The sequence below is a fragment of the Epinephelus moara genome, chromosome 20 (genome assembly GCF_006386435.1).
Source record: "Epinephelus moara isolate mb chromosome 20, YSFRI_EMoa_1.0, whole genome shotgun sequence".
Lineage (NCBI taxonomy): Eukaryota > Metazoa > Chordata > Actinopteri > Perciformes > Serranidae > Epinephelus > Epinephelus moara.
In genome coordinates, this window is record NC_065525.1 from 7,376,255 (window position 1) to 7,400,852 (window position 24,598).

At 41.3% G+C, this 24,598-nt stretch overlaps 1 protein-coding gene across 3 annotated transcripts in view; it reads left to right on the forward strand.

The window, feature by feature from the left end:
* The first annotated feature begins 1,673 nt into the window (after nucleotides 1-1,673).
* The window catches only part of siah1 (siah E3 ubiquitin protein ligase 1), a 38,211-nt gene continuing 15,286 nt past the window's right edge, over nucleotides 1,674-24,598 (forward strand). Inside the window, exon 1 of one of the 3 annotated variants that reach the window (XM_050072406.1) lies at nucleotides 1,674-1,846. Coding sequence is in view for 1 of the 3 variants with exons in the window: in XM_050072404.1 (XP_049928361.1) it covers nucleotides 19,953-20,211 (259 nt within the window). In the remaining 2 variants the exon portion in view is untranslated. The other 2 variants (XM_050072407.1, XM_050072404.1) reach the window with 2 other exon arrangements.

A 24,598-nucleotide genomic window follows, 5' to 3' on the forward strand; every position in this document is an offset into this window, starting at 1 on the left:
GCACCTGCATATGTGTTCTCACCTTTGTTCCTTGATAACTTAAGATCCAGACATTACATGTACCAAACTTCAAAGTAATCCATCCAACTGTTGTCAAGACATTTTATTAAAAAACATGAATTTCAGCTTCATTGTGGTGCTAGAGGCAAAGTCAGGGGATTACCCAAAAGCATTAAGAGTCATCCCCTGGAGACCATCAATGTCTGTGGAAATTTTTACAGCAATCTATCCAAAAGTTGTTGAGTTTGGTCAGTCTGGACCAAAGTGGTCGACTGACTGACATAGTCATCCCCTAATCCCAGCATCAGCGTGGCCAAAAAGATGGTGTGACGTACTGTTAGAGAGAATATTCACATAGGAAGCTATCCAGGAAAAAAAGTGTTATTCCTCAATATATTATCCATATATTGAACACGGAGGTGTTACAGTCTATATTTTATGATAATTAAAGAGCATACCATTTACATCCAAAATAAAGGGGTGGTGTTATACTGATACTGTCGTGATAGAGGTAGTCTACATTGTACTGTGCTGAATGTTCAGAGAAAGAAGTGGTGTCCTCAATATATTCAGAGAGAAATGTATGTCTGTATGATTACAATAAGACGTATACTTACAGTGCCTAAACCATTGTTGAGGACAGGACAATAGGATTATATTTACAAAAGTCTGTTCTATCTCTCACTTTTTTTTTTGCTGTGTGAGTTTCTCTTGCTCTGCCATGCGCTCAGGCTGCTGCCAGCCTACTGGGACAATGCACTTACATAACCAATCCTCCTCTGTAATCCCAGCCTGTGTGGCCCCTCCCACCGCCTCCCTTCACTCCTCCCTGTCTCTCTCCCAATCTCTCCCCCTCCTGATGCCCTTGCTGCTGGTGGTGGTGAGGGGGGGACTCCCTTCTGTCCAGATTACTATGGAGGAAGCAACATGACCTCTTAATCTTAATCTCACCCAGTTACATGTACGCTCAGCATGAAGACTGAATCACACGGCTTCATTCTCAAATGCTGAGACACTGGTGTTCTGCTGGGAAACATGATAGTTTCAGACTGTCAACTTTTTGTAATTTGCTGTTAAAAATAATGAGAGCTGCCCAAAATCTCATGCAATGTCATTAAGGAGCATAATTAGGCTATTAAAGTGTCAAATTTTGTCCATTGTCTTCCCACACTAGTGTAATGTTAATGAAGCTTCTCACAGGATCACAGGGTACAGGATATGTAGGTGCACTCATCTCAGCGTTACCAGACTTGTTCTTGAAGACTTTTGCCACTCATTCAATCATCATTTTTTCCCCAAATAATTTAAAGCTTTTAACTCAGTTGTCCTTTAATTACAATACAACCCAAACACGGACGTTCACTTGTGGTAAAAGATATGACAACGAATTGGAGAAGTGAAAGCAAAATGATGTCAAAGTACAGTGCAACGTGAACAACACTGTCAACCTTCATTCTCCAGGGATAGTGCAGGTGTGTGTGAACATGTGAGTGAGTGTGTGTGTTATGTGAAATATCCTTAAACAATATGAAAGTATGAAATTAGGTGTAAGGCAGTGGGTTATGCATGTATTTACTCTAAATTGTAATGGAATTGTCAGTTTGGACCCATTTGTAGGCTACAATATGCGATTCATGGAGAGCGCGCTCTCGCGACAAACTTCAACAACTGCGCGCGCTCTGGTGCGGCTGGTACTTAACGCCTGGCGTCTCGTCTCTGTTACAGGAGCAGTGCGAATGTGTACACCGAGCAAACGAATGAGACGATAAAGAAGGATCCTTTGTATATCACCTCGCCATACATTCACCCTTGGATCTGCAGTGAACTGAAGGATATTTCGCCCGAGGTAAGCGGGTGTGCCGTGGCGAGTGGAACATCGGTTTTTCGAGTGTAGTGTGTGTTGGGAGAAAACAACAGCCCCGCTGTAGCAGACGTTAGCTTCCTTCATTAGCGCGGTGCTAATGTTGGCTGTTAGCTAGCTGTGCTTGGCAAAAAGCTGGCTAGCTGTGTCGGTGGCTTGTTTGTTGCCGTGACGTTTTGAAATACACACTTCTCTGTGGTGTGCAGTCGATTGGCATGCCTGAGGAGCAAACGTCTATGTCAACGTCCGCTGAGCTATGCATGAACAACGTTAAGGTATCGGTTTCTTAGCTTGTTCACACACACATGCTAAGCTAACAAGTCACCGATTCAGCTAGCCTCTATGCTACGGGGTACTGCTTTACGGCAAGACAAGGCCTTGTGTGTCTGTAACAGTTAATGCTAGCCAGGCTTCGCCGTTGTCTGTCTTGCCAGACAAGGCCATTTTGCTTTCAAAGCAGGTTAGTTCAGGTCAACAGAAACCCATCATGGCTTTGTTTTGTGTGGCTACGTTACTGGCAGAACCCGGTTTAGTCACGGATGTGGAGGAAGTGATGACTTATGTTTACTCAAAGTAACGACTACGGCTGCTGTCACAGAGCCACCGTGACTGTGTGTGTGTGTGTGTTTGACCTGTCTCAAAGGGGAGGACGAGTGAATGTCAGCTTTTTGTTGTTATTGTTCCTGAGATTACCCTGATCTGCTTTATTGCATCTTTACCTCTGTGTGCAGCAGCTGAGCACGTATTGTAAACGTGGACACCTGTAGATGTATTAGGAACTGTGCTGCTAGAAACAGAACTGTAATGGTAACCCGGTATGACCCTATGATTGAGTTACTTCAGTCAAGTAAGGGAGCCTCCAGTGTCTTCATTGATGCAAAAGCTTCAGCAACATGAAATGCATGAACTGGGCAGTATGTTAAGTTTGCAAGGTTGAAAACTCTTGCTGTTGGTGTGCACCCTGTGATGATTGGAGATGACTTATTCTCAGTTGAAAATATAGAATCTTTTAATTAATCCTGTCAGAGGTTTTCATTATCTTTACATGAAGGGGGAGCATGCTGATGGGAAACACATACTCGAGCAGAAAGATGTCAACATGCAAAATGCAGTGCCTTTTAATGTATGATTGTGTTAGTAGTCATATGACATGCTGGTGAGCCTGTTTGTACATGTTCTTCTCAATATACTTATGCTCCACAAACACATACAATAACACAACAGAACAGTTTGTCAGATGACACCTTTAGAGCTGAGCCTATACAGAGTTGGTAAACTCTGTTAAACAATTTCATAAGGAAGACCCTGACCCTAAGTCATTGTTAATGTTTTCAAGTATGCATTAAATATTTGACTATATCGCCAAACTCTAGGTGAAGAACCTTGACGTCATCCTGATATTGCTGGTTCAGTTGCAACAGTGTTGGAAATAAGCACCAGACACCAGCCAAATGCTGGTAAAATATGCAAGTGGCTGCTAATTTGCTTCACTCACCCGTCACCAAAAAATAATGATCTGTTAAGGGGTGATAGATTTTGGAATCCACCAGCCACAGTGGCACGTGGACAGGAAAGTTCATTTCCAACCCTGACTGTTAATGTCACAAATTGTGCTTTTAATGACCTTTGTTCACATTAATTTGATAATTACTGACAGCATATTATACAGCTTGTTGAAACAGAGCAGATATAATAGGGATATCTATTTTGGATATGTACATGGGCATAAAAAGTCCTTTGGTCATCAATTCAGTATGTTACTGATGACAGAAGTATTTGTCACATTATTTTCCTGATTGACAACCAGCAAATGTTTCCCTTTTCATGACTAACAATCAAAAAACAAACAAATGAAAATGCTTAACTTTTTACTAGGGGTTTACCAATAATGGATTTTTAAAGGCTGATTTAATAGCAGTAGTTTGGAACGTGCAACTTGACAGCCAAACAATCACCTGATATCACCCCCAAGCCCCACAGAAAAAAATCTGACGGTGGTGGAAATGAGCTGTCTTTGACTTTACAACAAACTGGATAACAGTCAAACTGAACATCAGAGTGTTAAATACTTGAATAAATCAATCTGGATCACTGAATATTAACTAATGAATACCTACATAGGTACATAAATCTGGAACTGAACATAAAACTAACTGTAAAAATACAGGTGGGAGTGATTATTGTTTTATAGCTATTAAAGGATAACTTAAGCATTTTTCAACCTGGACCCTATTTCCCCATGTCTGTTGATCAAAAAGACTGATGTGAACAACAGTTTTTGAAGTTGGTCCAGTATTGAGGGAGCTGCGGAACGAGCTATAATGGAAGCACATGGGGCAACTAAACATCGTCACTGTATGTCCATTAAAAGTAGTTATTTTTGACACTGTTTGTTATTTGTCTAAAGTGTCAAAAGTGTCCCTTTACCTTTCACTTGATCCAGTGTGTTTGTTATTACCTCCTTACACAGAAGTCTCCTTCTGAAATATCACAATATCACCAGATGTCACTTGTTGCAGGAAAACAACAGTGGAAATTGTGTCTGAGTTCTGGAGAGAGTATAGTCATCAGAGTAGTTTACATTTTACTGTAGTTCATTGTTATCTGAAAGATATTTAGTGTCATGGATGATGATTTACCTGATTTCAATAGTGTGGATGACGCCTTTGGATTTGACCGCCGCTGCATTTATGTGAACGGAGTATATGCAGAGAAGAGTGGTCAAGGAGAGAGAGGAAAGAGGCAGTGGAGGCTCTGCAGGATGGAAAGCAGAGAGACCATGGAGTTTCTGATGTTGCTGTGACCCTCTCCCCACAGAGGGAAAATGCCTATGTTGTAAGGAGTGGTTCAGATTTGTGCATTTCCGACCTGTGCCGACAAAATGAGGAGTGAATCTCCGAGCAGTTGTCATACACTTTGTTGGATATAGGTGCGCTAGAGTTTTGGCTAGTTGTGCTACAAATGGATCCTAACACACCTGTCCATACACTGCCTATGAAGACCTGCAGGTCTGCAGTGACCACAGGGATGACTGCTACCAAGAGCAGAAGATATCAGGAGCTTATTTTCTTAAAGAAAACTACTGTTCCAAGAGTGGATTTACCTGCTGCAGACAAGTGGAGGTAGGCTAACACTATTAGCTAACGTGATTATGTTTACTGTGCATAGTGTCACACATGAAAGCACAGCAGAATAACAGCAAAAACAATCAATAAACGATTAGAAGGTCCAAAATATCAACTGACACAGCACTGATTATAACAAATCTATATTGATTACCCATTTTCATCAGCTGACATTTGTAATGATAAAATAAGTGATATCAACAAGCTGACACTGTCTATGCCACAGTGTGCGCACGTGTTGGAAAAACAAGATTTTTTTGCTTTGGTATTATACAACCTGTAATATATTTTTATTTTATTTATATGCCTACATTTTCCCTTCCTATACATCAAGGAGATCCCTACTGGCTATGAATGACGACAGTAATGTTTGTCATTGTACGAACCTCTACACACGGTCTTTTCAAATAAGATAATCATTTGTTATTCCCACAGCGGGGAAACTTGTGGTGTTACAGCAGCAAAGGAAATAGTGTAATAACAAGAAGCATCAGCAAGAAGTCATGAATGTGTAAATGGTAAAATAATTAAGAAGTAAACCTCAACTGCCTTTTCTCTCTCTTGCTGTTCTTCCACTTTTCATGCATAGATTCCGTGACAAATAATGGCGGCGACAGAATTCTAAAGCCTGAGCTGTATTTGAAATCCGGTAAATAATCATCCATGAAATTGAAAATCTGTTAGAAAACACTAAAATACATCTTCTATAAATGGATCGAATGAAAGGTAAAGAGACACTTAACTTGCCCTGGCTGCTGCCAGCCGCTGCTGGCTCCCTCAATACTGGCCAAAGTAAAAAAAAAAAAAAAAATTGTTCACATCAGTCTCTTTAATCAGTTAACACAGGGAGATAGGGTCCAGGTTGAGAAATGCCGAAGTTATCCTTTAATTTTCCTCAACATCAACCTGAGATTATCAGGTACACAATGACATCACCTTTACTTTGTGTGTGGAGCTTCCATGCAATACGGTGATCAGAGAGAGACAGTATTTCTAGTCCTTGTATTTGATATATGTATTTCATACCTAAGTGGAGTCATTTTGTGTTTTCAAAATACTCACATTAATTTCTCCATGATCTGTCAAACATAAAAAACAAGACGTGGTGAAAACGCAGGAGGGCTTTTAATTTGAAAAGAAGGCTTTTGGTATAAAACAGTTACAGACTCAGACTTTTGCTACAGTGCTATTAGCACTGTTGCAGTCCAGCTATAAACTTCATGTGAATACATGTTAAAATGAAGAACAACTTAGACACAATCACAGAGCAGAAGGGAGCTGCTTTCTCTGGTGCCGTATCCACAGATCAGCTCCTTTTGCTCCATTTAACACAACCCTCCCCATCAATCAATCAGCCCTTGATTGGATGACTGTAATGAAAACCAGTAGGGGGAATGAAGGAATGAAGTTAAAACCACTGGTTTAGAGTTCTGCATATTACTACAGTGAAACTGCACTAAAGAGTACTCAGGATCCAGACTTAACACATTTACAACCAAGTCACAGATGTGATTGTAGGAATAAATCCAGGTAAAAGCCTGGTCTCCAAACCCAAATGGAAACCTGCCCAAAGCTCGACTAAAAAATCCTAGTGGAACCTTTTCCTTTTAAATGACTTGGACACCCATACGGCATATGTTCCGTTACTCTCACTGGCTTCTGCTCAGGTTGAAGTTGGATGATAAAGGTGGGAGTTGTCCAGCCCCAACAGGTGCAACAAAACTAACAGGTGACTTAGGGATCCTAATCCATCAGTCTGCACATGCCCTTGTAGTCTTGAGATGAGGTCTAATCAGCTAAAATAAGCACGCACCCATACAATCCTGAGCCAAAAAATGGGCTTCTTGTTTTTTGCTGAGTGTGCTCTGTACAGTGTTGGTTGTCTGTAATGCAGCAGCAGAGATGAACTTGTTTTGACCCGAGGGTTTTCCGTAGCTTTTAAGAGGCTTAGTCGTTCGGTAATGTAGCCACCGGGGTGGTTGTCATATGTGGATGGATGTTGACAGATGCCAAGATGACAGGGATTTATGTCATGGATAGTAAAGACTCATCCTCATGAAATCCTCATACTTGGTGAAATGCAGAACATAAAGGTTTGCTTTTGCATATTTTCTTTAGTTGGATGAAAAAGTAATATAGCTCAGTTGTAGTGGCTCAAACTCAGCAACTGTTTGTAGCTGAGCTGTAATCGTTTGCAGAGATCACGGTTTGATGCATACATCAGTATATATTTGGGACAGCAGGAAAAACAAGATTGAGTTTTTTGTCAGTTATGTAGAAAATATGTTACTGTATAGAAACTATTTAGATTTAATGTATAATGGAAAAAACAGATTTGTATTTGTATTTATTTATTTTTTAAAATAACAGGGACAGTAATAGACACTTGCATGTAAATATGTAGGCTTGTAGCCATTGGCTAATTTCCATCCTTTGTCCCTGGACAGGTTGATGTTGATGTTGATGTACAGTCAATAAAACAGAGATACAATAGCAAAATACAATGACATTAAGAGTGAAAGGTACAATAAACAGTCTAGACAATAAACCATGTCACTCATAACAGACCAGAATAAAGTGACCATAGGAATTTGGAATATCAAGTGTTTAAAGTGCTAGATTGCTAAAGTGCTTTAAGTGCTAAAGTGCTTAAGTTTTGAAGTGCTGTTGTATATTGCACGTTGCCCTGTTGCACATATTTTACACACACAGACGTGTGTGCAGGTGTTATTGCACAGGTTAGCACACATAGGTAAAATTATGTACGCCCTATTTCACAGAATTTGCATACATAACAAATTTATGTAAGCATACAAGGTCACTAGACTGGCTTGTCACCAGCAACATCCCCGACAACCAGACAGATACACAAAGAAAAATACAAATATCATTTAAATCCAGTACACATGCCAATACAGCATATCCAATGGCTTTTAGAATTCATTGTGATTGCAGCTTTGATTCTCCAATAACCACATTTTTAGATGCTTAGTGAAAGATGTAAGGGTTGATAAGTCACGTATGTCACTTGGTATCGTGTTCCATGAGTGAGACGCTCGATATGAAAAAACTGACTGCCCAAAAACACTTTTCCTGAAAGGGACCAGACAGTCACCTCTAGACCCTGCTCTGGTTGACATGTTTGAGTTTGTCTTTATAAATTCTTTTAATGGCGGTGGAACTAGTCCATGGAGAATCTTGAAGACTAAGGTGGCATCTGCATTCTGCATATGTTATTATATTTTCCCAACTCAACAATTCATGTTTCTTCAAGATGTTACAATGGTGGTGCGAGTTGGGCTTTTTGTCTAAGACTTTTAGAGCCTGCTTATATGCAATTTCTGCAGGCTTTAGTGTGGACTTGCATGCCAGTGCCCAAGTTGTTACACAGTAGGTCATGTATAGCATGATCATCACACTTAGGTATAATTTTGCAGAGTCAATAGTTAAGTTGTTTCGAATGTATCTGAAGTTTGACAGATTGAATTTTATTGTATTCACAGTTTTTTTACTTGCTGTTTGAAGCATAGCTGTGAATCAATAATAATTCCTAGATATTTAAACTCCTGTACGACTTCAAGTTTTGTTCCATGGACAAGCACATCAGCAGCCACATCAACATTTGCCTTTTTAGAAAAGAACATACAAACAGTTTTTGACACGTTGAGATGTAAATGGAAAAGTCTCAGCGAGTTGGACACATTAGACATAGCTGCTGATAACTCATGTGCAGCTTGGCATTTTGTTTTAGCGTGCACATACGCAACTGCATCATCAGCATACATCTGGAAAGCTACATTTGACGGACAACAATTGGGCAGGTCATTAATGTACAGACTAAACAAAAGTGGTCCCAAGACCGAGCCCTGCGGTACACCAAGATTATTTTCAGAGGTTGTGGATGTTGTATTATGAACTCTAACACACTGTTTCCTCTGCCCAATATATGATTCTATCCATTGCAGTGCTTTTACAGAAAAGTTAAAATATGACAGCTTAGTTAATAAGATCTGATGATTCAGTGTCAAACGCCTTTCTTAAGTAAAAAAAACAGCTCCTATGACACCCCCAGTGTCAATTTTAGACTTTAAGTTTTCCAAAAAAAAAAGCAAATGGCTGTCTCAGTAGAGTGGTGTTTTCTGAAGCCAAACTGCATTGGATTTAGGTTGTAAGGACTGTCATTCAGATGTTTAATGAGCTGCTCTGCCACCAGTCTTTCAGCTACTTTGGAAACTGCAGGCAATTCAATAGATACCCTTGCATGAAATGCTAAAACAACAAGCTTAACAATTAATCAAATTTCAAAATAGTTGGCAACGTAAAGGTTCTGTATGTGACATTCAGAGCATTAATATGGCAGCAAATCACCATTTGTTATATAAAGATATAGTGGCGTAATGATGTCCTGAGCAGAGAATGAGGTCGTGCTCCCTCAGTGTGTGCTATGTAATCCGAGCTTCTCTGTGGTTTGTTGTGGTTATCCGGTCAGGCCATTCATGAATGTTGCATATGTGTATCCCACTGGCTAACTCATCGCTACCGCATTGCACTGCACTCATAAGACAGTTACCACTGATTCCATAACTGCAATGTTGCTGAAGCATAGTGCCCACCTTCTGGTTCCCGTCAATTAACACCATTAGCTCTCTCAGCACTGTTGTCGTCGTTTATGGAGTTAGCACCATTAGCTGTTAAGCGCCAGCTCTGCCACCCTCCCATTTCCAGGCAGCTTGTATGCTCTGAGTTTCGCATAGACCCGCTTTGATTTTTTGGTGCACTCACAAATAGAAAATCAAAATTGTCAATCTAATTAAATCAAACATTTGCAAATGATAAATAAAAAAAACAGACAATTGTCAATTGAATTGTCAAAGTGCACACATGTAGCAACAAATACCAATACATATGTGTTTATTAGATGTCCTCTGTCTGCATTTGCATGTAGAGCCTGTCAGCCTGTTGTTTGTGGTATGCTTGAGGTATCGTACCTCACAGCTTATTTAATATTGGTTCTATCATGTCACCAATGCAGTGTATTTGGTCACAGTTGTGTAGGATTTACACACATGGTAAGGTTACAAACTGTTTTCCCATGCTGTGTTTTGGTTTTCTCCTCAGTGGTATAGCCTGTTGGTGGCCGATTGGATTTACATTGTGAGTTTTGCGGTGAAGATGATGTAACCCCCTGTGTGTGCTAACAGTGGCTCTAATGGTTTGGACACCTGGCACATCAACCCAAGGTGTTACCGGACTTGCCTTTGTGGCCTGTAATATCACTGCAAAGAGAAGAGAAGAAATCGAGGCTGGTGATATGATATAATAGCTAGCTAACTAACCTTGTGTGGGATATTTTACAGGTTGTTGACTAGTCACTCCCCAAAAGGACTCAAATGTTATTAGGCTATAGCCTACTGTGGGAATGTTTTTTTGTTTTTTGTTGGTAATAATAATTCTAAAAAGTTTCAAAGCAGTATTCTTATTCATTTAAAGGGCATAGAGGAAAGCCAAGGATTTTATCTGCTTATTTCCTCCCTTGCACTTAAAACGTATGACCTATAGCACAGGACTGCACAATTCTGGCTTGAATTGGAATTATGACTGGCTACATTTCTATGATAATTCTTAGACTAGTGCAGTTGCTTGGCCTCCAGTATTGCAGCTTGCAACTTTCTCAAACTACTCATCCAAACACCTTCACAGTCAATGAGGGCTGGACACGAATATTCAACCATGTGTATACTTGTTTCTTGTGTAACTATTGTCAGCATCACACAGCTAACAATACCTAAAGGTTATTAATGAGTTTAAAGACAGAGCACAGCTGTTTTGGGGGTCAGTGTTAGTGTTTGTACCGTTTAAGGCTCAGTGTTGGATATTTGGATGTCAAGCTTCCTACAGACTGGGATTTTAACAATCTCTTAAGTTTAGTGCAAGCTACACTGTGCGACATGGATCTGATAAACTTGTGTACGACATCAAGTTTGATGTATGCAGATTATACGATGACAGCACCTACTGAATCGCAGGCTGCGATGTGCGATGCAATAGCCTCCCATACTGAGGGCGCAAGGACACTGCATGGGTCATTACCTGTCCAATTTCAATATAGAGGGTCACACTATTAAATAACCTAAAGAATTGTGGGCACTATATACTGCGATGTGTCTGTGTGTGTGTTTGCCAGCTGCTAGGTTGCTCACCTGGCAGCTGCAACTCCGTCGCTATTTCTATCCGTGCTTCGTCCTTCTGCCTCATGGTAAGAACTGGAGGACACATCATACAGCTCTATTGGTTGGTGAGGTCCTAACAGCAGTCACACTGTGAGACGGGCATCCCAATATTCTGACACTGTCACTGTTTTATCCCAGACTGTCTTTGATCGCTAGGCTAACAACGGCCATCCTTGAACCTCTCACTGTGTGACGTAGGACCACCATTTTAGAGCCACAACCAAAGATATCGCCACATTTCTTTCACGTTGGTCATCTTTCGTGTGGGACAGCCCAAATGTTAATCTATGTGCTTGAACAGTTTTGGGGGCATGGTGATGTAGTGGTTAGCACTGTTGCCTCACAATAAGAGGCGGTCCCGGTACGAGCCCAGGTTCTCGCCCTGTCAGCGTGGGTTTTCTCCAGGTATTCGGCTTCCTCCCACTTGGTGGTTTGGTTAATTGGTGCCTCTAAATTGGCCGTAGGTGTGAATGTGAGCATGGATGGTTGTCTGTCTCTATGTGTCAGCCCTGTGATAGCCTGGCAACCTGTACAGGTTGTACCCTGCCTCTCGCCCAGTGTCAGCTGGGATAGGCTCCAGCCCCCCCGTGATCCTTAAGAGGATAAGCGGTTATGAGAATGAATGAATGAATGAATGAATGAAATTTTTCTTGCCATAATCTATTGGTCAGGCAATATTCTGTTGTGATGATTCGGGTGGTTCAGTAGATTAGCTATAATGTGCCTATGGTACTGTTTCTTCTTGGAAACATTGCTTGAGTAAAGTTTATTTATATTTTTGTGCTTGGGACTGAAAAGTTGCAACACACTTGATGATGCACCTTTTTTTCAGCACCCCATAGTTTTTTTGCTGATGGGCCTTGGCAAATTTGTTTCACCAACCTCACCTTCGCATCCTCAGCATTATGCAAAAAGCTTGGTTGACTCATCTTGTATTTGATTTTAATGCAGTCCATCTGAGCTGTGTCTGCTTGTGTTGCTGCTGCTGTCACATGACTACCTGTGTGTGCTCGTGTATGCCTGGTGTCACATGGCAATACAGAGGGGATTGTCTCTACAGAATTCCTTTTATGTGACATTTCTGAGTAAGTTTTAAGCCTTCTTATGGCAAGGGTTGTCTTAAGATTTAATTACATGTTACACTGCTAAATGTATGTAGAGTTTGGCAAAACAAATATCAGAATATTTGACGTAATGTGGATAATGATCCTCCTCTTGCATCATGTAACGACCCTTTTATGTTGTGGCCAACAGTTTTAATTGTTTCATCTTCAAGTCTGAGATATGCTTTTTCTGTCATTTTTGCCAAGCAGACGGGTCTAAATACTACGATGCCCATGAACCTTGGTGGCTGTTGGCATGGATAAGAAGCTAGTCAGAATTGTGAATCATAGTGTTTGCGGATTCGAAACACTTTGTTACAGTTGAGAAATAAGGCATGACGTCATAGTTGTGGAATTCACCCACACTGAACCAGAATATAAAATGACTTGATTTTTAGCACTGTCTTCTTAAGCTTCACCCATCAATAGTGGTGCAAATCACCATGTACACTAGCTTTTAACTTTGACTTTTTCTCAAGAACCAGATATTTCTTAAACAGTTCTTAATATTTTGTATTAATGATTTAACCAGGTAAGTTTAGTCCAAGCTGTAGAAGGGCTCTTACTGTGAGTCATGTAACCATGTCTATGGGAGAAAATAATGCCCAAAATAACTTCTCCCACTTCACAACTCTGTTGGTGCTTTCAGGCGGTATTTAATCTATCAACGGGTGGGTGAGCTGCTATGTGTTTATGTGAGCATGTGTCTATGACCAAGCTTGTCAGACCTTTGCTTTTTTATGCCTCCACACTGGCGATAATCGTGGCTGGAGGAGTTGTGTTTTCAGGTTGTCTGCCTGTCCGTCTGTCCCATTCTCATGAACATGATATGTCAAGAATGCACTGAGAATTTTATTTTATTTTTTCCCCAAATTTGGCTGAAACACGCTCTTGGACTCAACAATGAACTGATTAGATTTTGGAGGTCAAAGGTCAATGTCAATATGACCTTGTCTGTCTCATTTTTGTGAACGCGATATGTCAAGAACACCTTGAGGGTATTTTTTCAAATTTGGCACAAATGTCTACTTGGACTCACCGAGTCAAAGGTCAATGTCACTGTGACCTCACAAAACATGCTAATGGCCATAAGTCAAAAATTCTTCCGCTAATTATGATACATTTTCACACAAATGTCTAATGGGATAAAATGATGATGTGATGGCATTTTATATCCAAAAGATCAAAGGTCAACTTCACTGTGTCTACTCAGTGTCATGTCTCAGGAACAGAAAGGGAGACAGCTGGTCAGATACTGAATTGGTGACACTAATCTTGGATGTCCATCTTGAAACTGTGCTGATTGTATAGATCTTATGTGCTGCCTGGTTGAAGACATCTGAGAAGTATCCAAATTCCAGAATATGAAGTCTTCTTCCAGCAACATCTATATTTGAAGCATTGTCTACTGTCATGGATATATATATGAGTCTGGACAGACATGGATATAAACTGTAACTGCAACTTGAGTGGTTGGCAGAGGCATACATAATTTTAGTTTACTGTCCTGGCACAACATCAGCAGCACATGTCCGGCGAATAGAGCTCAGCTCTTGCTCACAAGAATGACAGCTGTTCCTGCCTGCCTGATTGTGTGTGTCTGTGTCTGTGTCTGTGTGAGAGAGCGCAAGGGAGACAGAGAGAGAGTGAGTCATTGGCTCTGTAACAGTGAGGTAATTCTAGATCTGTTACTAATGCCAAAGGGAGTCCCTGCTTGTTTTATTTGTGTGTGTGTGCGTGTGTGTGTGTGTGTGTGTGTGTGTGTGTGTGTGTGTGTGTGTGTGTGTGTGTGTGAGAGAGAGAGAGAGATATCTGCTCATTAAAACACAAGGTGAGAGGTTTTGTGTATGAGTGTGTGTGGAGTTCAGTTTTGCCTTGTCCCTTATATCCCAGCACTGTGTGGCTTCTCCATGGTAACAAGCTGCTAAGCAGCACTGTTACTCAGTTGTTTTTCCTGCTATGGAAAAGATGTGACTGCCAAAGCAAAAGAAGTTACAACATTACCCCCCAAAGGAAATGCTCATGTGTTGCCGTTGTCTTTGTTTCATTCAGGGATTAAATTTGGGGCCAGAGCTGGCTGCTACACACACTCAAATTGATATTCCAGCACTCTGCTAACAAAATGTCCTTGGATGGAATACATGTAGTGATGGTCTCTGACTATGTGCAAAAGTACAACCTTGCTTAGAGACAGCGGAGTACTGTTAGTGAGGAAATTGTCATTCACCTGGTTCACAAAGTCTCCAGTCAGCAAGCAGAGGGTTGTACCACGAAGTAAGTTCAACAGAGCCATTCTGTGCCTTAGCTGGCTCAACAACCCTAAAGCCTCAGTCAGAAATAAGGGGTATCATGAAGGTGGTTATCAATGTGCTCTGTTAACCCATGCTTTCTCCTTTAGGCTTTGGGTGCGTTCCCATAACATGAGTCAGATAGTGTGTTTAGTGCATCATTTGACTCTTAAAGTTGATTAGTCCGTTCTGACTACTTCCACCTTTGAGGAATATAAAAAAGTACTTCAGTAAAAATCAACACTGTTGCTTCAATTAAGGCAAGAGTAGAATAGTAGCAGAAAATAATAACTATGTAAGTTCACAAGTCAGTATATTTATTTTACCACTGCATTTATTTCTAACGTAACAGCTAACCTGCACATTTTACAGCTCCTACACTTTAAACTTTAACCAGCAGATTTGATGTTATGCGTAAGAACTGCATTTACTTATACTGACACTGTTTATGAAAGATATGAGGAAATTGTTTTAGTGTTTCAGGAAAATCAAAGAGAAATTTATATTACGGATTCAATATTACCTATGATTAATACCAAATAGACTAACTGATTGGTCTTCTATCAGCTGTAATATACAGTGTAAAACTTATTCAAAGTGGTAACATTATGGTATGGTTTGAAGGGATTATACTGCATTTCATATGCAAGTCAACATCATCCTGATCCATAATATAGTGATCTATTAATGTACAATGCCACCTGTGGTTTTATAGAAGGCTTATTTTAAAGCCAGTGTGGACCAGAGAACATGACAGACACATCCAGTAGTTCAGTAAGAGGAACAACAACTTTGTAGATAAAATAAAACAATTTTTTGCTCAGATTTACATACATTCTCTAACCCACTAATCTCACTATGTGGTAATTCCCTTAGGACTGTTCAGAAGAGCCCTATTGACAGCCAAGGACTAATCTATAGTCGATCCTTTACCCTGACTAGAGCTCCTCATGAATGTATAACCTTTACCTGACTCAAAGGACCTGTTTCTGTCGTCGCTTAACATGAGAGTACTAGCATGACCTAAACAAAAAATGAATCACAACCGCACCTGAGCCTCAACAAATCCACTTCCTGGTGCACTGCTATCCGTTTGTTTGTGAGTGGTTTCCTCTGTTACCTTATCTAGCTGTGAGCCAGATGGGAGTACCTCTCATTAAAAGTGAATTGGCTCCTAAATGTTACATGTAAAGCTTCCATTGGCTTGTTCACACTTGCATTACACAATACACAGTTGTCAAACTGCCTCGTTTGGAACAGTAACGTCGACACTTTAGTAGCTTCACAGATTGTAGACCCAAGTGTCGGGTCAGGGTAACTGGTTTTTGGGGAACTGGGCCTGCTTGAGACTTCCAGCTGTGTCTAAACCTGCCAAAAACACTGTCATCTTTCTCTTATAAGCTGATTTTATTTCTAAAAGTCCTGTAGACATAAGGTTTACACAGGTGTTTACGGGTGCAGAAATCTGCTGGTCCAAGATTTTAAATAGACTTCATGTTTTCCTCCCCCATCATTCTGTATTTACAGTTTGGAAAGTATGACTTGTTGAGACTGGAAACAAAATGTTTAAATTCATGTGAAAATTAGCTGCAGGATGTACTGATAATTAGACCTTCAAGAGGATTGTTAAATAGCACGTTTGGCAGGTCAGATGATAAATCTTTTTTACTGTAAATGGAGACTTAATGTAATCAAAGCATGTACTTAACAGGTAACAAAGAAAATATTTCTTCTTCAGCAGCTTGCGTCAGATTAGTACAAGCAAGACTGTCAACAGCTGTAGCAGCAGCGGTCATTTCATATGGAAATGTGGACTTGTGCTTGTCTCTATTCTTGCGTGTTTTACAACCTCCCTGCCAAGGCGTGCTTCATATACCTCTAACTCACTTGTCTTGTTGTTTCTCTTGCTCCCTTAATTTCAGTTCAGTTATGCTTTATTGGCGTGACAAATTTCAGACCTTTGCATTGCCAAAGCGTGTTTAAAATGTAAATAATCAGTCTCTTCCCTCCCTCCCACTGTCTTCTCTTTTGTGAACCCCTGCCTGTAGGTGATGAAGTGTTTGGGTCTGTGGTGATGAACTGCTGCTCGGTCCAGATGGCTCATTGTTGTATCTGCTGCCCTGCCCCTTTAATAACACACTTCTGGCATTGGCTAGTGTCACTAGTGCTGTTTTATAGCTGTGTGTGTGTGTGTGTGTGTGTGTTTATTTGTGTGTGTGTGTGTGTGTGTGTGTGTGTGTGTGTGTCAGTCACAGCAGGTTCTCTTTGTGCCCATATTTTTTGTGCTGCTGGATTTCTGACTGCATTATGCTTTATATTGTCTGGTGATAATGTGAACAGATGTAGTGTAACGATGGTGAAGAGAACACAGTAGAGGGAGTGCAGCCTCCTGTCTTCTCTTTAAGCTGAGCAAGTCTAAAGGAGCTGTCACACTGGTAGTTTAGCCAGAATCCAGGAGCAGTTCCCCTAAAATAATCTTAAAATAATCAGTGGTTGCACCCCTATGGTGGTGTATGAGCAGGGATCAGCTTTAAAGCCCAACAGGATGCCACAGTTTGTTTGTTTTTCTGGGAAAGTAGTGAAGGTGGGTATTTTTTCCACTTCTTCCTGGTTTCCAGTATTCCTCCTGCACTGATGCTAAATGATTAGCAACGTTGCTATATAAAAGTCTCCCTATACACAGTTAACTCACTGTCTCTACTTTTAGTAGCCAGAGTTGGGGATGACTAAGGATATATAAACTGAAAAACCCTTAGATAATTTGCATCGATAGGCATTGATGATTATCGGCCAATATTCACTCTGAATTGTTGGAAGGCAAGGAACCGATCAGATGGCACATAACATGTGAGACCAGTCTGCCAGTTGTGACAAACTGAAGCCCACAAGGAACATTCAGTTTTACATTGATGGTTTATTGCTAACCTACATCTCGTTCACCTGCCTGTCCTGAGTGCAGACACACTGTCTCTCCTCGCTCGCCAAAAACACATACTGTACTGAACGCTTCTGTAGAGGCTGTGATACAGTTTGCTGTTTGACTACCAGTTCCTTCCAATTCACATTTCCTCAGGAATTGAGCCGTTTTGTCTCTGCAGCAAACATAGAGGTGATCACTGTTAACAGTCACATATTGTTTTTACAAGCAATGTTAGTCACAATATGGATTGACATCTACAACTTTGTACAAATATGTGTCTACAGCACTTCTTGTGTCAGCGGACAGGCTAAATGTCTTTCAGTGGCACAAAATAAAAGTCATGCACTTCAGCACTGCTGCTGGAACAAGTCCTAAGGGAAATTCTGGTGTCTCAGAGAGATGGTCCTTCTGTCAATGGTGGTTTCAAAATGGGGAAACTGTGGTTACAAAAGTAATGCGCAAGTTGACCACTGATTGGAACAATTGTAATGCAGTTTTTTTTCTTTTTGTTATGGAATCACCCAAAGTGCATTTTAGTGCTTGTGTGTGACCAGGGACATCGTCTCTCTTTCTGTTTGCACTAAGCTAGGTATCACTCTATCTCCTGCTGACAGACAGATTCTGGCTCGCAGTGATATTTTGGTTTCACTTGTGCTTCTTTCCTGGCAAGCTCAATTTTGTGTAGTGTGTTGTGAGTGGGAGAGGGAGCCAGAGAGTGTGCAGGAGAGAGAGTGTGTAAAAGAAAGGAGCAAAGGAGGGGTGAACATTTTGCACAGCTAGAATAATTCTAGAAAGTAACAGTTAGCATTTTAATCATCATGAGGGATGATGATCTAAGAAAAACGTCACTCTGTTTGGATCTGGAAAATGTGGCTTTTGTGCAAATCTTTAATTTTGCAAATGCCTGAACTCAGCGGTAACACGCACCACACTCCCCAAGTTTTAAGATTTTTTTCAGCTAAAGTGGTGTGAAGTTATTGAACGTGATACATAGACCTATTACGTTGTGGCGGACAGGGAGAGGGGAAGTCAATAGAAGGATAGAATGAAAAGAACAGGCAGTGAGAAAGTGAGGTATGGTGTCAATGAGGGCAGCTGGTGGTGCAGCCTCCAGCCAGACAAGGCTGAAATCTGAGACTTGCACAACCACAGAGCCGGGCGGAGGGAGGGGGCAGAAAGAAAGAAACACAAGTGAGAGAAAGGGAGAGAATGTCCATCGAGGAGAAAGAAGGCAAAATATGCAGGCTCGAGGCAGAGCAAGCATGTGAGGAAGTGTGGGGCAGAGAAAGGAAAATGGAGAAATACTGACATGAAAGATGAAGTGTAGTAGGGCAAATAAAATTTGTAAGAATTGAGTCAATGTCTGTGTAAAAGAAAAATGATGTGTCGTGGAGAAGAAGGGCTTATGTGTTTGGTTAGGGAGCTGCCAAGAAAGAAAGGGGAAGGGTGTGAGTGAGCATGCTCTGTTTGGACTGACATTGGATGCCGGCTTAGCTCTTCTCCGTCTTGCACAGAAACACACCCAGCAGCAGTGACACCTACCACACTCCAGGGGACTGAAAGAACATGGCTTGAATAAAAGAACACAGAGGAGAAAAAGCCAGAGGGAGAGTTACTTTGTTCAGGGCTTTCCCTCCTTTTCCTCTCTTGCGAGTTACAGACCTCTCCTCTTCTACCGGGAAAGCAAGAGAGAGCAGGGCTTTGTTTTCCAATCAGTAAAGGATTATTCTTCCAGCAACTCTTAACACCATACAAGATTTGTTTTTCATGGCAACCAGCTTGTCTTTTGACGTGGGAATTGTGCTTTTGTGCTTCAAACCTGCAAGTTTGGAAAATTAGTTTTGGAAGAGGATGTACCTTTTTAAAGCTGTAGTAGTGCAGCACCAAACAGTCCCTGAAGATCTGGCACCAGGGAAAACAAAGGTGGAACTTGTAGAAGGATAATTATCCAGAGTTGGAGGCAATCTACTGTGACTATCTCATGTTTTAGTTCCTAGTGGCTGATTGGGAGGAGCCAGGGAGTGGCAGGTTAACCACACACTGACGTACTGCTAACACACTGCTGACTACATTTGCAAGGCTTGAGTGTAACAGAGAGCAAATCACTGAGTTTGTCTGTTTCTTTGTGCTGCGGCAAAAGCACCTAGCAACCTGCTTGGTGTTCGTTCTTTTTTTTTGGTATTCAGTTTGGCCTGATAGGCAAGTCTGATGGATGCCTGTTTTGCTTGCTGTTCCAGTGACTGAGGAATTTTATTTTGTACTTTTTTTTTGTTTCCACGGACATAGACAGACACTCTGCTGTCCTCCTCTTGTCTCCTCCCCTTGAGGATTGTTATTTTTGCGGGTGTTAGGCATCTCAGTTTGCCCTTGTCTGGACACAGCCCTCATTCTTTCATTCCAGCTTTCCCTGGACCCTCATGAGCTTATGCTTCCAAAGTGGGAGACCGGGAGGGAGAAATGTGATCCTCTGTTTTGCGGTGTGTTTTGGGCAGCAGCAACAGTGTGGTTTCCATGGAAAAGGCCAGAGAAATATGGTGTCGAGGGGCTGCATGAATGCTCTACCCCTATGTCTCTGGTCCAAGTGAAATCAAAGCCAGCTAGCGTAGCACTGCAAGCTCCGCCCTGGAATTCCTTGTTCAGACTCTTCTCATGTGTAGCCACAAGGAGCGTGCACAGGACTAAAGGTGAATGAGCTTTTAAAAGTTTATGCACATGAAAGCGCACATACTTCTGGAAACATTTACACCTTTTTCTCCTCATCAGCGTAATGTGTTGTGTGCAGCTCTCCCTGCAGCTGCGGCCAAGGTGTTGTAAAATGTCGTAAATTCCTGTGCTGAGTCCAGCTGTAGCTCTGTCTATGTCAGGTTGATGAATTGATACTTTGTGTAGAGGGAGCTTGGCTAACAAAAGTGTGCGTACTGAGTGTTGTGACTGAATGTATGTTGAATAGCTTATGTCTGGGTACAGAAGACGCTTCAAGCAAGCATGCCTGTGTGCATTGTGAATTATATGTGGTGTTGTGTATGAACACTGTACAGTGTGTGTGACTGAGAAAAGAGTGGGCTATGAGTTGAGAACAAAGAATGGCATGTTTGTGTTGAAGCCCAGCTTGTTTTCTGCCTCCCCCTCTGCTCGTGCTCCGTTAGTCTGTCTCCTGTCTCTTTCTCTTGTCTTCTTCCATATCCTCTTTACTGTAGCTTTATCTTTTCCCCCAGTTGTTTGCTACCCTTCCTTCCTTCTTTCCACTTGTTTCTCTCCCTTTGTGTCTCTCTCTTTTCTGTTTTATTGTCTGTATTTGTCCTTTTGTGTTTTACAGTCTCAGGATCTCTGAATATTTGCCTCTTTTGCATTCAGTTTTCATCTGTCTGGCATGCTGAAGGCATCTGAGTCTTTGTAGCGTGTGAACCAATGTGTTTGTGTTTTGTTTGAGGCAAGTTGACGCATGCTGCAGGTTAACTTAAAGTCAACCTTAAAGCATTTTGGATTAGTGCTTTGTTTAGAACTGCCGTAAACTCTCCCTGGAGATCTGTCTCTGCTGTGAAAGCAAGAACTACAAATACTTTGCACATTGAAATAAATCCACCTCCCACTTTGGGAAAAATGGGATCCTCGTTAGTGTTTGATAAGCAGAAATGTAGATGCATTAAAATCGATCTCATTTTTCCTCCAGGAAGGATAGTGTACTATGTGCTGATCCATTAGCCCAGCAATGGCTGTGTTTGCATGCACTTAGTGAACTAATTCTCCAGTTACGATTTTTATGTGGGTTTACACACATGATGTGCTCACATAAACGACATATGTGAGCACATAATATAATCATTCCTCCTGGTAACAATGGCTATTAAGAGATTTCTTCCTAATGCACTTTCAATGTAAGTGACTGGGGACCAAATCTACAGTCCTTGTTTGAGCAAAAAATATATTCCAAAGATAATTCAAAAAAAGATAGGCTGAGATATCCAAATTAGACAAATTAAGTGCATATCTTCCAAAGATGGACATTTTTGAATCAATACCCTCCTTGTGTTTCTCTGGACAGTGTTTCTTTGTAAAGCTGCAGGGGCGAGAAAGTAACAAAAAAAGGACATTTTGGACTAAAAGAACAGACTGGAAGATATCCATTTGATTTATCTAACTCTGCAGAACAGGACTGGTTACCATTCACATTTGAACCAGTCCTGGGGCCGGTTGCACCAACTGGTCTTAAGCCTGGTCTTAAGCTAAGTCGGTCATAACTTGGCGTTCTAAGTCCGACCTTATAGTTACGCCGGTTGCACCAACAGGGTGTAAGCCTTCTTCTCACTAAGACCGGGCGTAAATCTTACGCCTAGTCAAGAGCAGGCGTAAGGTCATTATCAAGCTGCTCTCATGCGCTCTAGAGTGCAGAGAGCGCAACTTGGTTATGGCACGTCTCATCCACCGTCTGTATACGAGCGGGCATTTAGACGGGAGAGGGTAATTAGGGACAGAAGCAATTGGACATAGCCTATATAATGACGAGGAGCTGATTGAGAGGTTTCACTTCGGTAGGAGAGATCAGTTTGAACTTATTGAAGAGCTGTCACCGGATTTACAGTTTGTGTTGGGCTGCAACGCAGCACTACCACCAGCCTTCCCACCAGGCAGGGGAATCCTCCCCAAATACGTCAACAATGATGTCACTGTAAATTGAGGTTTTCGGGGAGGACCCCCGCCAGTTGGATGATTTTTTTTGGAGGAGATGTATTTTTTGCCTTGCTGAGAAGATCTTTCCACTTCTTCCTCATGTCAGCCTCTGTATGAAGGCAGCCAGAGTCTGAACACGTATTGATGTGCCCCGTTATCTCTGCCCATACCGACTGTTTTTTCTTAATTGTGATACGTCTCTCTGCTGGCTGTACAGCTTGATTAATTTTCTAATTTCAGTGTCGGTAAAGTTTTTCGTTGATCCTTAATGTTTTCTTCAAATCTTAAACTGTAAATAAACTGTCAACACAGATGAGAGGGGCTGTCAACTGTCAATTGTCATCTGTCAAGCACACGGGGTGATTCAGCGGCGCATCATTTAACGTCACCGCGCTCCTCTAGGCAGGCCGCGTGGGGCATTCCAGGGGCATTCACATCTAAAACCAGCGTAGCTAAGACCAGGCGTAAGCCCTGTTGGTGCAACCAGCGTAAGTCCACTCCTTAAGACTGGTCTTAACAAAGATCGTCTTAGGAGTTACGACCAGGCTTAGTAAAGACCAGTTGGTGCAACCGGCCCCTGGTAACTGGAATTCAGTACTGCTACCCAACAGTACCTTTTTTCAGTACTTTACTTTCTCCGTAATTTTTGTACAAACTGCAGGGCTGACGTGGTAGACTAAAAAGCAGTTCTGTTCCTCTACTCTTTTCTAATCACACATAGAGCTAATCTCCTGTCTCTGTCTGTCTGTTTGTGTGTGCTCATCAAACAGTGATAATATGCTATTATTAAAATGAAATAGAAAAGAAAATAGACCAGATGCTGACACTGTCACGGCAGATTGGCGCCGCAGCGATAGTTTTGCCTCACTCGGAAGTGACTGGCTTCCAAGCTTCAGGGCGCTTTGCGGCACTTGTGTTTCTTGTCTAAACCCAGTGTTCTCACCCAGATGTGCTATCAGGTACCAACATTTGGCAGCGATGGATTTATCATGAAATGGCACTCTGTAGGGCCCATAATTCACTCAGTACCCTTTTAAGTAACAGAGGTTGGGACCCAATTCTACTGCAGAAGCCTGTTAACTTTAGATAAAGTTGTGGATATATTGTTTATATTTTTTTTTTAATACTATAGTTGCAAGAGAGCCTTGATAAACTCTGAACCTTTAAGATTTGCAGAAAAGTCAGTGTCCGAAGCAGTTCACGTCTTGAGCAGAAAAGTCAAGACACACATTATTCAGTACAGTATTCACTGACAGGCTCTTTCAAACTGTTGTATTCTGTTCTAATTCTATTGGAAAGGCATGAACAGAGGGGGAAAAAGGATACGAACTACAGTCATGGGTTCTATCATTATGATTTAAGTCATGGGGAGGGTTTTAGCAGGGGTTGATAGGACAGACAGGGTATGTCAGGGAGAAGTTGGAGTACATTTTAGAGTAGTATAATATAAGATACTACAAAGCAAAGTGTTTGTTTACAGTCACAGACCTGTATTTACTATTGGGATGTAATGGGAAACACTGCCTTATATAATGCTAACTTGGAATACATTAGGCCCTGCTCTTGAATTACACATGTAAATATTTGAATACTTTAGTTCAAAATGACTCTCTTTCCATGTGCTTGAGAATACTTCCGATATTCACTGTCACATTGGATTTATTCGACTTCATGTACACATGGTGAGCTGTTGTTGCTGTGATGTGTAAAGATGTAGTAAAACTGTGCTTTAAGCCATTCTGTTTATATTGGCTTTAACGTGAATATAGCTCATGCAAAGATCCTTAAAAACACCCGACTTTGTGGTGCAGCTTGAAACACAGGAAGTTTTTGTAGCCTAGAGAGTGTTGATAACAGATGAAACAATAGAAGAGCTCGAGTAAGTGCGTTCCCAGTGCAACATCTTTGCCATGTGTTGGCAAGCAGTTTGTTTGCCATGTGTGGTGCACAAAGGAGTGAAAAATCTGCTACAGTTGGAAGAAGCCATCTACATGGCAAAGACACCTTTTAATGTTGTTACAGGGAAAAGTCTCAACATAATCTTTTAAGTAGGATGCTTTATCATTATGTAAATCCTGTGTGCTCAAAGTGTGTAATATTTACATGGGCTCCACCTTGCATCACTGCCTCAGTCACATGATTTGACTATTTGTGTGCAATATAAACTTTGCGTGCTTGAATCTTAATATCTAAGGGAGTGTCACAGTGCTTCCTAAATGAATGCCCTGTTATCTTTTCCGTTTTCCAACAACAAATTGACTGCTGAAGACATGCAGGTACATACTGTTTAGAAAATAAACCTCTGCTAGGTTTGCCCACTGTGTTGTTTTCAAACAGTTTTGTAAGTGGAGAAAAGAAACTTGCCGTCTCCTCCTGTTGATGGTTTACACACACACATCGACA